The sequence below is a fragment of the Volvox carteri genome (assembly GCF_000143455.1).
Source record: "Volvox carteri f. nagariensis unplaced genomic scaffold VOLCAscaffold_16, whole genome shotgun sequence".
Taxonomy (NCBI): domain Eukaryota; kingdom Viridiplantae; phylum Chlorophyta; class Chlorophyceae; order Chlamydomonadales; family Volvocaceae; genus Volvox; species Volvox carteri.
The window spans coordinates 1,158,995-1,173,072 of record NW_003307559.1 but is presented as its reverse complement, the minus strand read 5'-3'; the positions used below and the strand labels follow the sequence as shown (position 1 = coordinate 1,173,072).

Here is a 14,078-nt window from a genome sequence, read left to right as displayed (position 1 = left end):
AGAGTTGCGCATTAAAACCGGGCTGTGCATCTGCAAAATTAATGTGCAAAGTATTCACAGTAAGGCCAGGGAGAGGAGGGAGAGGAGGGAGAGGAGGGAGAGGAGGGAGAGGAGGGAGAGGAGGGAGAGGAGGGAGAGGAGGGAGAGGAGGGAGAGGAGGGAGAGGAGGGAGAGGAGGGAGAGGAGGGAGAGGAGGGAGAGGAGGGAGAGGAGGGAGAGGAGGGAGAGGAGGGAGAGGAGGGAGAGGAGGGAGAAAAGCACGTTCATGTTACTTGTATTGCCGTGTTTGTCTTTCCTAACAAGAAAGCTCAGGATTTTCCCAACGCATCCCAGAAAACATGAAGCAATCCAATTAAACAAATATGCTATCCTTTATCAATTTATGAAATCTCCTTTCTTATTCCACGCCCGCAGTCCTTGCAGCGCTATTTGCGGTATTGCATGCCGCATTGGGACGTGCCATCCTCTGAAACCTTCCACAGTCTGCCATCGTCCACGGGCAAGGCCATCTTCACAAAGCCCATGCACATCCTAGTGCGGCGCAAAATTTTACAAGATGCCGCAAGGTACACGGTCTTCGCAATCACCATGTTGGGCGCGTCGTACGTTTGACCGTTCGTACGAAGATGGCAGCGTAAGTCAAAGATCACATGCCTTGCATATCTGCATTCGCTCACACAATCACCAAAATTCTTATAAATTAGGCTATCCTTGCATAATTGTGTTAAGATATACAATGATTACCTTGTACACGTGACAGGTTTTAAGTCCATCTTGCAACATTTGTACGATTCTTTTTTACTCACATGGAGTCCGTTCAGTATACCTTTACACAGCCGCAGCAGCCGCAGCCACCTTTCATTGACTTCTTATGCAAAATGTGCATTTGGCTTGCTATAAAAGACTGCATGAGCTACAGACTAGCTTTTAAGGCCCGCATGGGTGTGTCATCCTTGCGCATGGGTTACGGCAGAAGCGTACGTGCTCTTAGGGTTTTAGGGTTGCGCACGTTCGCTGAACACGGTATGGATACCGTATGGATACGGTTTGGGTCCTGTGCTCGTCCATTCTGAGATATGCGGCCAATGTGAGTCACCAGATTTTGCCGAAGAGAAAAAGAAAAACTGTATATAATTTTCTATGCGGGAAATATATAAGGAATCTGAAAATATGATGTTTTCAGAAAATATAGCTATTACTTATCTGGCCAAGATCATTTATTCATCTTTAAGGAGCTGTTAGTGCCGAATTTATGGGTAAGAAGGATACCATATGCACATAAGTATATTTCTTGCTCCCAATCCATGTTCGATTTGCCCCTGGTTTAATGGTTGTTACAAGCTTATTTAGAAGCTTGTAACGAGCTCAAGAAGCTTCTTGAGCACGGATGGCCCAGCAGACGAGACAGCCTGCTGCTGCTGCTGGCTCATGGACCACAAGACCCACCAAAACAGAAAAGCAGGAAGAACAGAGTATAAAAGACAAAAAATAAGACTAGGGGGCCGGCTTTCCAAAGCCGAAAACGGGCTCGGCCCCGGAGGGGGGCTGCCGACATGGCCCGCTGTGGGGGCTGGCACCTCCGCCTGCGCAACGGCCCGACCTGGGCGGCCCCGCTCTCCTCCGCCAAACTCGGAGCCATGGAAAGCTATCTTTGTCGCGTTCCGATTTATCTGGCATGTCTCCTTTGGCAGGTGGATGTAGAATAGATATAGCTTCTACATTCAATCTTTTGCGGAGCGAGATATGTAACTAAGGGTGTATTTCCAGTGCGGATTAAGGCCAGGGATTAACCCTCTGTCCTCCATCGATACTTGCTCAAACGGCTAAGTTGTTGGCAAACTTACCTCGCCTTTTCAACCTTTGGTTCCCTTATGGAACGAAACTATGTGGTAAGCTCGTACCAAGGACTTCCGTGCCCTAATCCCTGGCCTTAATCCGCACTGGAAATGCACCCTTTATGTCAAACTCGGAGCCATGGAAAGCTATCTTCGCGCTCCGATTTATCTGGAATGCCTCCTTTGGCATTTCGATACATAATGGATATAGCATTCAAACGCTATTTTTTGCGGGGCGAGATATGTAAGCCACTGACTGACTGACTGACTGACTGACTGACTGACAGCAGTGAACCCGGGGGGCTCGGCCCCCCGAATGGCGCTTCGCGCCCGGGGCCTCGCCCGAAAACCTAGGAACATATTCTATAGTTTCCATTATCGCTAGGTAAACAATTAGGCGGTATTTCCAGTGCGGATGAAGGGGGAATTAGTTAAGAGATCTAACGGTAGACGTCGAAGTAGGCACCTTGCCCGCCAGGTAGCCGTCGAATCAGGCCCCGTGCGCGCCTGAGGCCTTCCATGCCTACATGCGGATGCCTACATGCGGATGCATGTATGCCCATATGCACCAGCTCCCCAACCCCGCCTTCCTAATTCCCAACCTCGCTAGCCGAGGAATATTACCCAATACGTGTACACGAATACTTCAAATGATCTCCTCTGATGACATGGCAGCGGTCGTACATGACTTCTGCCGCACATGGATGCGAAAGGCACTGCCTGGCAGGCGACGGTGACGATGACGAGCGGGATGAAAGCCACGGCAGCGACGAGGGCGTTGAATCATCCAGCGTTTTTTTTGCGGAATATATTCCGAATTCTGAATTAAAAAATGTTCGTGGTCCTGAAAGTTAAGGGGGGCGTAGCACACCCCCCAGCGCCTTACAGATTCGGAATAGTTTTATTCCCGCGACTAAAAACCTATTCCTCCGTTCGGACTGGAAAATTGACGGGCAAAAATGGAAAAAAAACACTGGCGATGATGGGAGCCTCGGAACAATCGCCGGCGGGGGACAGTACAGGTCGTTAAGGCACGGTATGAGAGAAGGCAGTGCGTCAGAAGACAGTTCGGTTGAGCTACGCGCATGTGAATGCATACGTCGAAGCACGAACGCATGACAACACGGAAGCACCAGCCCCCACGCTACACAATTTGCAACAGTCCCATCACACAAAGCACCACATGCAACAATACAGTCACGCTTGGCTGACGGCTGGCAGCACTGATTTTGTTTTGCTGCATCTTTCCCAACGTCGTTGCTGCACGGCGCTGACACATCTTTTTGCTGCTGCTGCTGCTGCTGCTGTTATTGCTACCAGCCGCCAGCCAAGCATGACCGTATAGTATTTCATCGCCCCGTAGCGCAAAGACATGTGTGAACACAACGGGCACGAAATGTTGCGTTGCGGCACGACACGGGTCAGACCGGATCGACGCGGTACAACGCTAAACGGCCGTTCCATCATATTTGTCAGGATCCATCCGTGCATTTATCTTGGAACCCGTTGGTGGCCGCGATTGAACTTCTGTCGTTTGCATCAAAGGCCATCTCAACGAAGCACCTATATACCATCACAACCAAGGATTTCTTCTGCAATCCAAGGAATAAACAATGTTGAAAATCACAACGGAGCGTTTACCGTCGACCCCAAAGGCATAACTGCGGCCGTAAACTGCGGCGCATAACATGATAAGCTTGCTGGCAGGGTTCTGACCCACCTGCAGATTAGGACCGGCCCAAGAACAATGCTAAACCCGTAGGTTCGTTCTCGCAGTCTCTGGTGAAGCTCGCCGTGTGTGCAGTCCCAATTGTCGCAGCTGCGGAGGTCCTGAAATTGGAAACATCTAACGGATCGCCTCGCCCATCCAGCAACAAGGGATATTTCCCCAAAGCGGGATGTGATAACACTATGCTCCTGAGGCTAAAAGTTGTGATGGACTAAGACAGGTTGAGTTTGGCATGTCAATGCTGTTCCTAGATGTGTCATCAACGCCGGATAATCTCTCGATACTGGCCTTCCAAGGATTGTGATACAAGTGCCCTGGCGCATGTCTCCCCTCACAGTAAGCAAGCAAAGCGGGTGGGCTGGTGGCTGAACATGACACACAAGCATGATAGCAAGAATAATTTGAGTCCAAAGTGGAGGAGTGTCTAACATCCCACACATACCGAGTATCCCTCTAATTCTCAAACCTGCACGAGGAGCGTAAAGGGAGTCAGGCCTTTGGATGGGGAGACGGAAAGGAACGGAAATCATATCTACATCCGTAGGGAACCCAACTGGTTGCCTTAGCGGCTTGAAAGCAGGGCATTCCATCAGCACGCGTATGTAGCTCGCCTTCTACCTGGCCCCCGCCACAAATCCCGCACGTTCGTTCCTCCCGTGGTTTTCGGCCTGGTGGACGTGCAAACCGTGACACATCCAGATCCGCTTGCCAAGGCGAAAACGCATCAGGTTGGTGTGGATCGCTCTCGGCATACTCACCTTTAGGTGCCCTAATTTCGACTTGCGATCCTCTGCCGAGTATTTTATTCTCATCCAGATCTTATGGCGACAGGCGGTGACGCCTGGTCGATCCAAGTTCACGTCCCTCCCCAGGAAGGGGAAGGAGGTGTTGCCGTACAATGGCTCAGAGGCCGAGTGCGCAGGACTTGCCTTGTTTACATGGTCATTGTTATCCATTTAATTTCAAGAGAACGCCTCACAGGGTCGTCAACAATTTAATCTTTTCAACAGTTTAGCATCAAGCAAACCCTTATCGCGGAGAGGTTATCCAAGATAACTCTTTTGAACGCGTATTACATTTCTTTCAAGTACGATACAGCATGCAACCAGCAGCGCTACCTGGTCATGTCGCACGGTGAGCATCGGTAATGACGCGTCCGTCTCGCGGTCCTGCCTCATCGTCCCCAAACAGATGCTTTTACACAGAACAAAGCCCGATGATTTTTCAAATGTTTGGATCACGCTGCTACTCACGTTGAGCTTGCACTTCAGTTTGGGAGGGAATGCCGTAGTATCAGTGCGACACCGTTTATTTCATTTCTTCTGTACTGGCGCAGGGCATCTACAGGTCCTGCATCATCACACCAGCGACAGCGGCGCACCTCACACTGCGTAAGTGCGCATCCGCCCATTCCGGCAATCCAGGAATCGTGACATCGCTGCCAGGTTCATGGAAAACAGCTGAATCGCAACCCCGTTTTGTACAAGGCCCTGCTTGCCCTCCTTCCCCGGGATAATGCTTTCCTGCTGCGCCCGAAAGCTATTGTACGTCACTCCACGCGGATGTTTCACCGCCAGGCAGCTCTTACAGGGCCCCTTTTAGATCCCGCCATGACCACTCCCTCGTCAAGGCGCGATATCCAAAGGCCCTCAACCAAGAGCCCTCAGCCTCCGAAGCGATTCGGCCCTGACGCTATGCACCACTGCACCATATCTCCCATAGCTCGGCTGACGAAACGTAAAGCCGTATCGGGTCTGCATCTTACTCTCTCCTCAACACATATAAGCACATACATACATATATACATACATACATTTCTTGGAGGTTTTTCTTTTTTGGCTTGTTAGGTGTATCAGGAGCCCTCCCCTGCCTGGGCTACCCTAGCCGTCTTATTTCGTTGTTCGGGTTTTTCTTCCCTGTGTCGTTGGTTGTGTTTTGGGGGGATGTCCAGAGAGCATGTGCCTTTGCCCTAGCTGAGACTCGTGGACTGGCTCTAGCGGGACCTGAGAGCACGTCGTGGTGTATTCGCTGCAGCGCCATCCCCGGATGGAGGGGCTGCGGAGTGGCTGCGTAGAGTGTTGGCAGTCTGAGTCGGGGTCGGGAGCACACAAGACTAACCGACTTGTGCTGTGTGCTCCCGACCCTTGCGCTGTGTTTCGGCTTCGGCCCCCGGCTCTCGCGGCCCACAGTGTAATCTAAGTCATACATACATACAGGCAGGCGGCTGGCAGAGGTTAAGGCCTGACTTCTGCTCCCAGTTGACCCAGTCGACCCGGGTTCAAATCCGCCTGCCGGCTCCTCGGGTGTTTGAGGAGTGATGAAATGGGAGGTGGCCCCCCATCTTATGGACGGTGTAGGACGTGATAATATCAACTTGCGAGCTGACCAGGAACTAAGTTGATGCGCCGTTGATCCGCTAGATTTGGTTGGATGCTGGTGGTGAGTTGCCGAACTCAACGAATACATTCTGAAGTCGGATGGGGTGACGGATTAGGGTGCCCCTCTAGCAGGGGAGAGCAGGGAACTGCCTCCAAGGGAAAGGGGGCCGCTGGTGAAGCTATACCACCCTGAAACTATACATCATACGTACATACATACGTACATACATATGTACATACATACATACATTTATTTACACGTGTGTGTGCGTGTGACACCAACTCCCATTAACGTCGTCATCAGGCTATAGCACGTATCCCTGCGGCGGCGGTGGGGATGCCCTATGGCCCCGCCGCTGACACGGTACATTCATCAGCTGTGGGAGCGGCCGTCTGGTCCCATGCCGCCCGTACGGCCGTACGACACCGCCATACTCAGCGTCTCAGTCCTTGCCGTGCGACGCTGGACACGCCGGAGATTTCGGAGCTGGTGCAAAAGATGTTGGCCGCGGTAAGCCGATGGCCGGGAGGGGAGGGAGGGGGCCCGCCCCGGAACTCCCCCGACACCGATGTCTCCGACCGCATATTCCGACGTCTTACCTGCGGTCTTGCTCTGTCACTTATGGCTGCAGTGTTTTATGTCTTGCAACGGAGGTGTGTGTGTCTCCGGTCCCTACATGTCTTCCAAATGGGCGCCCTTCCACCGCCCCGGGACACGAAACCCCCGAAACCAGTCACATCCCACCCACCTGCCCGACCTGCTCCACTGTGCATCTCTATCTCACCCCCACCCCCCCTCCTCCGCACATCCCCCCGGCCCCGCCACGTCAGCGCCCTCCCCCAACTGACCGGGAGAACTTGTCCAAGTGCCTGAGCTTGATCGAGGAAATCAACGCCAAGGACCCTTCAAAGGTGGGCTCGAGGGCCTGCAGGGCTTTCACTTGGGGAAGGGGCGGGTGATACATAGCGCTGTGGGGGAATTCCGGGGTACGTTTCCGCACGTTTCGCGAACCTGTGCGTTGTGGGGTGAGCACCAAATGCGCCAAATGCGCTTTGGGGTACACAACTTGGCCGTACAAGCTTTCGGAAGGAGGAGGGTTGCTCGTTCGGCGTCATCAGCACCGACCGTTAACCAACTGAAATGCCAACCTAACTAGCAACCAATCCCCCGGTAATGCGCGGGACGTGTTTTCTCTTCTCCAGCGGCCCGTCTGATGAGGACACGGAGGTTCACGTATTGGGGTGTTCGCAGGAGTGTTCGCTTTCCTGCTAGGGGGTTGGGAGGGGCAAGGGGAGGTGGGGTTTGGATGGCACCACTTGGTTATTTTGTGGTTGGGGGTTGGGGTCTGTGGATGGGATGAGCATGGGGGGGCGATGCAGCTCGGATTTCGAGAGGCGTGTCTCTCACGGCGAGCTGTACCGTACTGTATATCTCACAACCTCCGCCTGCGAACTACAGGTGGAGTACGGCGGCCAACGGTATCCGTACCGTGTCCTGTTTGGCACCTGGCTGGCGGGCTGGGTTGAGAAGTTGGACCCGGGGGCGCCCGACGAGCTGTTCATCCTGGCCAGGGGTGGGTGCTGTGCGGGGGAGGGGGGATATAGCCCTAGGGGTTTAGGGGGGTTCTGTCGGGAGTGCATGGAAGTAGTAGTAGAGGGAGGGTCTTGGAAGTTGCAACTGACCCCGTTAACCGACACCGACCGGCGTAACCGACCCACGGTTCCCGCTACTTTTTCCTTCCCTCTACCACATATCGTTATACATAGTGTCTGTCAGTTACATTGTAGGTAGTTAGGCAGGTAGGTAGGTAAGGAGGTACGTAAGGGGTAATCCTGCGGCCCACTCCGAGCTGCCTGTCTTCTATGAGGCTCCGTTCATCCGGGCTTTCGTCCGCATTCCTTTCCATTCACCACACGTACATGCGGGCCTACACACACACGTTCACTCATACACATTCGTATACACACACGTTCACACACGCGCGCGTACGCACGCCTTCCGCAGGTAAGAACTTGGAGAGCTGGCGGCTGGTGGAGATCAAGCGTGACGACTACTCGCCCAACACGGCGGGCCAGAAGCAGTGGGAGGCGGACCGGAAGGCCTGGCTGGCGAACCGACTCAAGGGGGTCATGAAGGAGGCGGGTGGGTGGGGGGGTATACCTCCTGGGAAAGGGTAGGTGGGGAGTAGTGGTGGTGGCGGTGGGGATTGTGGAATGGACGCAAGCTGATGCGACGTACGTGTATGTATGTTCGTGAGTTTGGAGGGCGGACTATATGAAGGTGCGAGTTAGGTGGGTGGCAGGGAATGATGCCTCCAGGCCCACACAACCTTGGAGCATAGACGGGGTTGGGGTTGGGGCTGGTGGTAGTGGTGGTGGTGGTGGTGGTGGGGTACGAGGGGCAACACCCGTGTTTTCCGCGGACAGGGAGGGAGCCGGAGGCGGGCGGCTCCCAGCGGGCCGATTGGTGTATTGTTTAACTGCCCGAACGGAACGGACTGCTCTGCGTGCGTGCGCCTGTATGTATGTTTGTTGTTACAGGGTGGTTAACTTCGCCAGCGGCCCCCTTTCCCTGTATGTATGTATGTGTGTCTCCTGATTAGGATACATTGAGGCCTCCCAGAAGCTGGTGGAAGACTTCATGCTCAACAGGGACCTGCCCGACCCACGGGATGTACGACTGTACGACGTGACTGGTCCCATGGGCATTATAAACTTCAGGTGAAGCACGTGCCCACACGCGATGCCCCACACACGTACGACACTCACTGCATAGCCAGCTGTGCGAGTGCCGTAATGATGGCGATGATGATGGGAAAAGATGTGGGTTGATGCCTTTTATCCGTTTGGTATTTGTTTGAGCTCTAGCGGCTGCCTTGCAGAGTTCGTTTGCCAGGATTTGAAATCCTTACCCTCTCTCGCTCCCCCCGCCCACCCGCCCTTTCTAAATGACTCCGCGGGCGGCAGCGAGGTTGAGTCCCCTTCGGCGCCCCGCGGAGCTGTTAACTGTGTGTTTCCTAATTAGGACATGCGGGAACTCAATTTAGATTTCCTTTTCTCCCGCTTCATCTTGTCACAATTGCCTATCTAGGAGTCATTACGACGGCAGGGACGGCTGCCAGTTGGGTCCCTTCCTTGGACCGCAACTTCCCAGGCCGTCCTGCTTTCGTTTTGAACCCGCCGCTAGCCCTCTCTAACCCACCCAGCCCTCCCGCCGGCTCGCCGCCGCCGTGTCGCCCCCCAATGGCCCATTCCTTCAGGTTGTTGGAGTTGTTGTTGATGGTTCAGACGCTTCGGGATGCTGAGGCGCTGGTGTTCCTGGAACACACATTCCCCCGGATGTTCGAGGTGGGTGTCGGGGAGGTGGGGCCGGGAGTAACACGGGGCCTCGGACCCGCGCGACCAAAGCCCGCGATGCAAACCCTACCGAGATCCCCCTCTCCCCCCCCCCCTTTACCGGCAGAGCTCACTCCTGTTTCCTCGCGTACGATTTCCCCCTCCCCTTTTTTCACCAGTATTGCGATGTTGCTTTTTTCCCCGCCGGAGAGGAGCCACGGAGTGATTGCCAAGTGTCCTGTGGTTGCCCTCTTTTCCAGCATCCCCCCTTCTCCTTCACACCTAAACCACACTGTTAGGGGGGAAAATCCCTCTCCCTCTCCCTTGCCCCGTCCCTCGTCCTAACCATACTTACCCATCCATTCCTCTCTCATCCCCCTCTAACCTTCTGTGGCCCCGTTTCCCTTTCCGGCCCCGCAGGAGCTCCCCGCGGACGAGGTGCTGACAGCCGTGAAGCGCGAGCTCGTGGGCGTGTCCAAGAAGGTGAGACAGGGGGGAGGAAGGAGGTGTCAATGCCCACCCGCCTCTCAGCACATCACGCATTTCCTTTCACCCGTACTCACTCCTCACTCCTATCACTCTCTCTCACTCCTATCACCCCTTACCCCTATCGCTACCCCTACACCCCTCAGTGTCTGGCGACTGCTCTGCAGCTCCCCTGGAGTCCGCTGCAGCGGAAGCTGCTGGGTCGCGCCCTGCCCGCCCCCCCCGGCCTGGGCGGTGTGCTGCGGGAGTTGGAGGGGGTGGCGGCGGCGTCCACCCACCCGGGGGACTGGAGGTACCGAGACTTCGACTACGAGTAGTGCTAACTGGGGCTAAGTGCGGATGTATACTGCTGCGTGCCTGGCCTGGCTGGCTGTGTGTTAGGAGAGAGGACGGGTGGAAAGGGAACAGGAGGAAAGGGAAAAGGGGTGGAGCTCAGCTGTTGCGTTACTGTTGGGCGGGGCTGTAGCCTGCGGCTGCATGTGTAGAGAAAAGAGGGAGGAGGGTGAAGGGAATTGAGTGGGGAGAGGGACAGCGCGGTGGATGAAGAATAAGTAGACAGGAGGGGAAAAGGGGTACCCGCGGAGTGTGTGGTGTTTGTATTGTGATGTATCCTTGGCAGCAGGGCTGTTGGATGGTGGTTGATGATTTCATTGGTGGTCCCGTTTGTCAGTCTTTATATCTGTGTGTTTCTGTAAGGTTTCAAAGTATGCTTTCAGCGAGCATCAGAGCGCCGCGAGGGATAAGGTGTTGGTAGGGCAGGCCTCCGGAGCTGCAGTACGACAGTGTACGGCAGCATCCGGGGAGCGTCTGATCTGGGTCACGCAGGAAAGTGTTGGAGTACGGTTTTAGAGGCATGATTTCACTTGCAGAAAGAAGAGCGGCGAAGAGTTCCCCGAAGCTTTGAGATTGTGTCCGATACTGTTCTGTACCCGAGCGCAAGGATTTTTCGGAGCGCACTCGAACGAAGGAGTATCGTATCGTGCCGTATGGCGCCTTACCGTCCCGTGCGTTGTAAGGCCCCTATGAGCCCCTGTTTTTCTATCATAAGAGTTTTGCCTGGCCGAGCGTGTCCGACTTTTCCTTATCACCATGATCACTTTTGCTGTCGTCGTGATGAAGTGCGGGTGTAAAGCGGTCTGAATAGAGGTGCAGTCCGAGCGAAGATAATATTAATTAAACGCAGAAGAATGCACCACAGTAGCAGTTGTGCCTTTGTACGTAACCGGGGGATTTGGGGAATCTTTGGAAAGGAAACGGGCGGACAAATGTTGTTAAGTTGAATTTCATCAGCTGCCATGGTTGGAAGATCATGTGTTGGATTTCATCAAACGCGACGTGTACACCCGCACCTGTCTTCCGTGAGTGTGTGGGCGGGGTGGCTCCGAAACACACTACCGCAAACACGGGGAAGGAGCCTACACGTAACACATCGTACTGATCGGCCGTACTGCTATTGCCATTTCGGTATTATTAGCACGCTGTTCTTGGGCACGCCTACGAGCGCCACTGTTATCGCAACAGGGGCTGCCGTTGACGTCGAGGTCGGTAGGCGCCTTTAACCTTAGCAGGGTCCTTGCGAGCTATTTCGTGACACCGCATGCGAGGCACGTTGGATTACTGCGTTCGGAGCGTGTATGCTTAGTTATTATAGAGTCTACAAACTAGGCGAGAAGTACGGAAAACCAGGAACGCTATCTGTACCTGTTTGTATGTTGTACGACTAAGCCTGTGACCGGAGCCTCCCGCACCAAAGGCCTATGCGCCCACACAGAGTTTACTTCTAAAGTTTGGGGGGGGGCAAGAGCGCGTTGGAAGGGCGTAGTTGGATACGGTGAAGCAGCAGTAGTAGTAGTTTGTTAGCCATTAACAGGTACAGAGAGCAGTGTGGTGGTAGTATACAAATCCCAAAGACTACGACATCCACGCTGTCTATGCAGCGTCTGAGTGCACATGTAAAGCACGTGTAAAGCGCGTGTAAAGCGCGTGTAAAGCACGTGTAAAGCGCACTGCGAGGGAGTTACTAGGTGGTAAACCGTGCGAAAGAAAGAAGCAAAAACGTATAGGAGAGAGATGTAAGCCACGTCACAGGTACACGTCTCTAGAGGGGTCCTCCTAGCGACCGCACCTTCCTCAGCTGCTGCGGAGTGCACCTCGCGACCCACGGGTCCGTCGTCGGCGACCGAATACCTCATATGGGTCTCCGAACTACCCACCTGACCCCTGACCCCGGCAGCTGAGTTCAAACCCCCCTTCCTCACCAACGGGACAAGCATACAACCAACGCAACCCAACGCCTCTAGCCCGCACGCTGGGCGTGTGGGGCCACCACTTGCATGCACAACCCTGCAAACGTTAACCACCGGCGGCCCAGCCAGCCTGCCAGCCAACCAACCAAACCACCAACCAACCAACTAACCAACCACTTTACAAAAAGCCAACAGCGCTCCCGATATTGCCATAGCGCCCGTCCCCCGTCTCACTGCAGCTCCGCCTCCTCCATCGACTGGGCACTCTCTTCCTCGCCCTTCTTTACAGTTGAGCTGTCCGGCTGCGCACCGTTGGCGCCAGCGGCAGCAGCAGCGCCGCCGTGCCCGACCGCCTTTGTCGACGCGGCCGCCTCCGGCCCCCCTTTGCCCTTGCCCTTCCCCTTGCCCTTCCGGGTCTGAAGCAACTCGTTTGCAATCCAAGGCAGCACGCCGGCCTCCGGCAGGATAACTTGCTGGAAGACGAGGTCCAGGTCCTCGTCGTTTTTCACGGCCAGCAGGATGTGGCGCGGGATGATGCGGACCCGCTTGCAGTCGCGCGCTGCGTCGCCCGCCAGCTCCAGAACCTCCGCCGCGAGGTACTCGAGCACGGCGGCTAGATACACGGCCGCTAGGGCGCTGAGCCGGTCAGCGTACCTGCCTTTCTTCAGGTAACGCGCGACACGAGCGACAGGGAATGTCAGCCCCGCTTGGATGCTGCTGGAGACCGGACTGCGGCGAAGTCGTGCAGTTCGCGACGCAGTGCGGCGAGCGACAGTACGGCGAGGCACGGCCTTCGGCTTGGCTCTGACCCCGGCCACTAGGCCCTTCTGGGCTGCTCTGTGGGAGCTGTTCGCCGAATTAGGAGGGAGCTTACGCGCGGCCTTAGCAGCCTTGAGTGCTGGTGTTGACCTTGCTGACCTACGTACTGTTCGCACAGCACGCGCCATCTTTATTTGTTATTTGTTTTTATTATTCTTAGGGTTAAGTCGACTTTTTGTGGCCTATGAAAACGTTTTCGGGAACTAATGGGTAGGATTTTCAGGGTTACATGATCAGAGCTGAGTTAAGGATCAGGTCCAGGTTTCTTGACGCCTGTTTCGAGCTGTAGTAAGTATTCGCGGGGATCAAGGTTAAACGTTTTTCGGGTTCAGGATCGGACATCAACAAGTGTGTAAGGGTTCCACGTTGCGGTTGGTCAGCTCAGCTTTTGGTCCAAGGACTGTAACGAGCATGAGCTGTTACATTACTCTCATTCGCCTATTCGTTATCGTTCGTCGGTGTAATTTGGCCTTCGCCATAGGGCCTTCATCTAATCTGGTTCGCTTTGCCGTACTTCCGCCGGTGGCCGGTCGATAAGACGGCTCACCACCCATCACTCGGGGTCTTTCGGTCCCACCACACAAGTGGAATGTTTCTTAAATAGGCTCGATTGTGACATTGGTATCGAGACTTCTCGATCCTAGCCTACTTCGCTTCCGCCGTCGTATCCCATGTCTGCTGCTGATCCTGATCCTCCTATCGTGGTCGTTGCCGACCGCGACAATACTGTCATAGAAGTCACTAATCGCGCTTCTTCTTTGTCGATTATGGAGAAGGCGCCCACGTACCCACGCTTCGACAAGTTGCTGGAGATGTCTCCAGATTCCCTTGAAAAGCAGCAACTGACCCTGGCGCAGGGTTGGACGTTGCAGAAAATCGCTATTCAGAACGAACTGCAACGCTGCGGTCTACCAATTCAATCGAAGGATGTCGCGGTCGCCTTCATCGCGGCGCTGGAACCTTTTCGTCTTCGTTTGGCCTTGCATTCGGCTGTTGCAATGCAGGGTGGCTTCATTCCAAGTCTGGAGTGGTTGGAGGACTGGTTTCTTAAGAACTGCGGCGAAAATCCTACGCTGCCGTTGTTGATTGGCCTACAGAAAATCCGGAGTACAAAGCCCGGCGACTTCCCTACGGCTGACCTTCTCATCCAGCATGTGGAGGACATCCGTACTTTGATGCCGGAGCTTCCCGAGTGCGTTCTTGTTTACTACACCCTCGAGTTGAGTCCGGAGTCTTTGGACTCTTCCCT

General features: G+C 54.6%; 2 protein-coding genes across 2 annotated transcripts; one reads left to right on the top strand and one right to left on the bottom strand.

The window, feature by feature from the left end:
- Positions 1 to 5,784: 5,784 nt before the first annotated feature.
- Positions 5,785 to 10,081, top strand: VOLCADRAFT_104506 (uncharacterized protein; the record flags this gene model as incomplete). Its single annotated transcript, XM_002949921.1, has 8 exons — positions 5,785 to 6,003; positions 6,247 to 6,453; positions 6,774 to 6,854; positions 7,402 to 7,516; positions 8,546 to 8,663; positions 9,203 to 9,290; positions 9,699 to 9,761; positions 9,911 to 10,081. The coding sequence occupies exons 1-8, from the start codon at positions 5,995 to 5,997 to the stop codon at positions 10,079 to 10,081; spliced, it is 852 nt and encodes a 283-aa protein (XP_002949967.1). The 5' UTR covers positions 5,785 to 5,994.
- Positions 10,082 to 12,360: 2,279 nt separating this feature from the next.
- On the bottom strand, positions 12,361 to 12,747 carry VOLCADRAFT_36244 (uncharacterized protein; the record flags this gene model as incomplete). Its single annotated transcript, XM_002949818.1, has 1 exon — positions 12,361 to 12,747. A coding segment is annotated over one exon (387 nt), but the record flags the coding sequence as incomplete, so codon positions are not given.
- Positions 12,748 to 14,078: the final 1,331 nt, after the last annotated feature.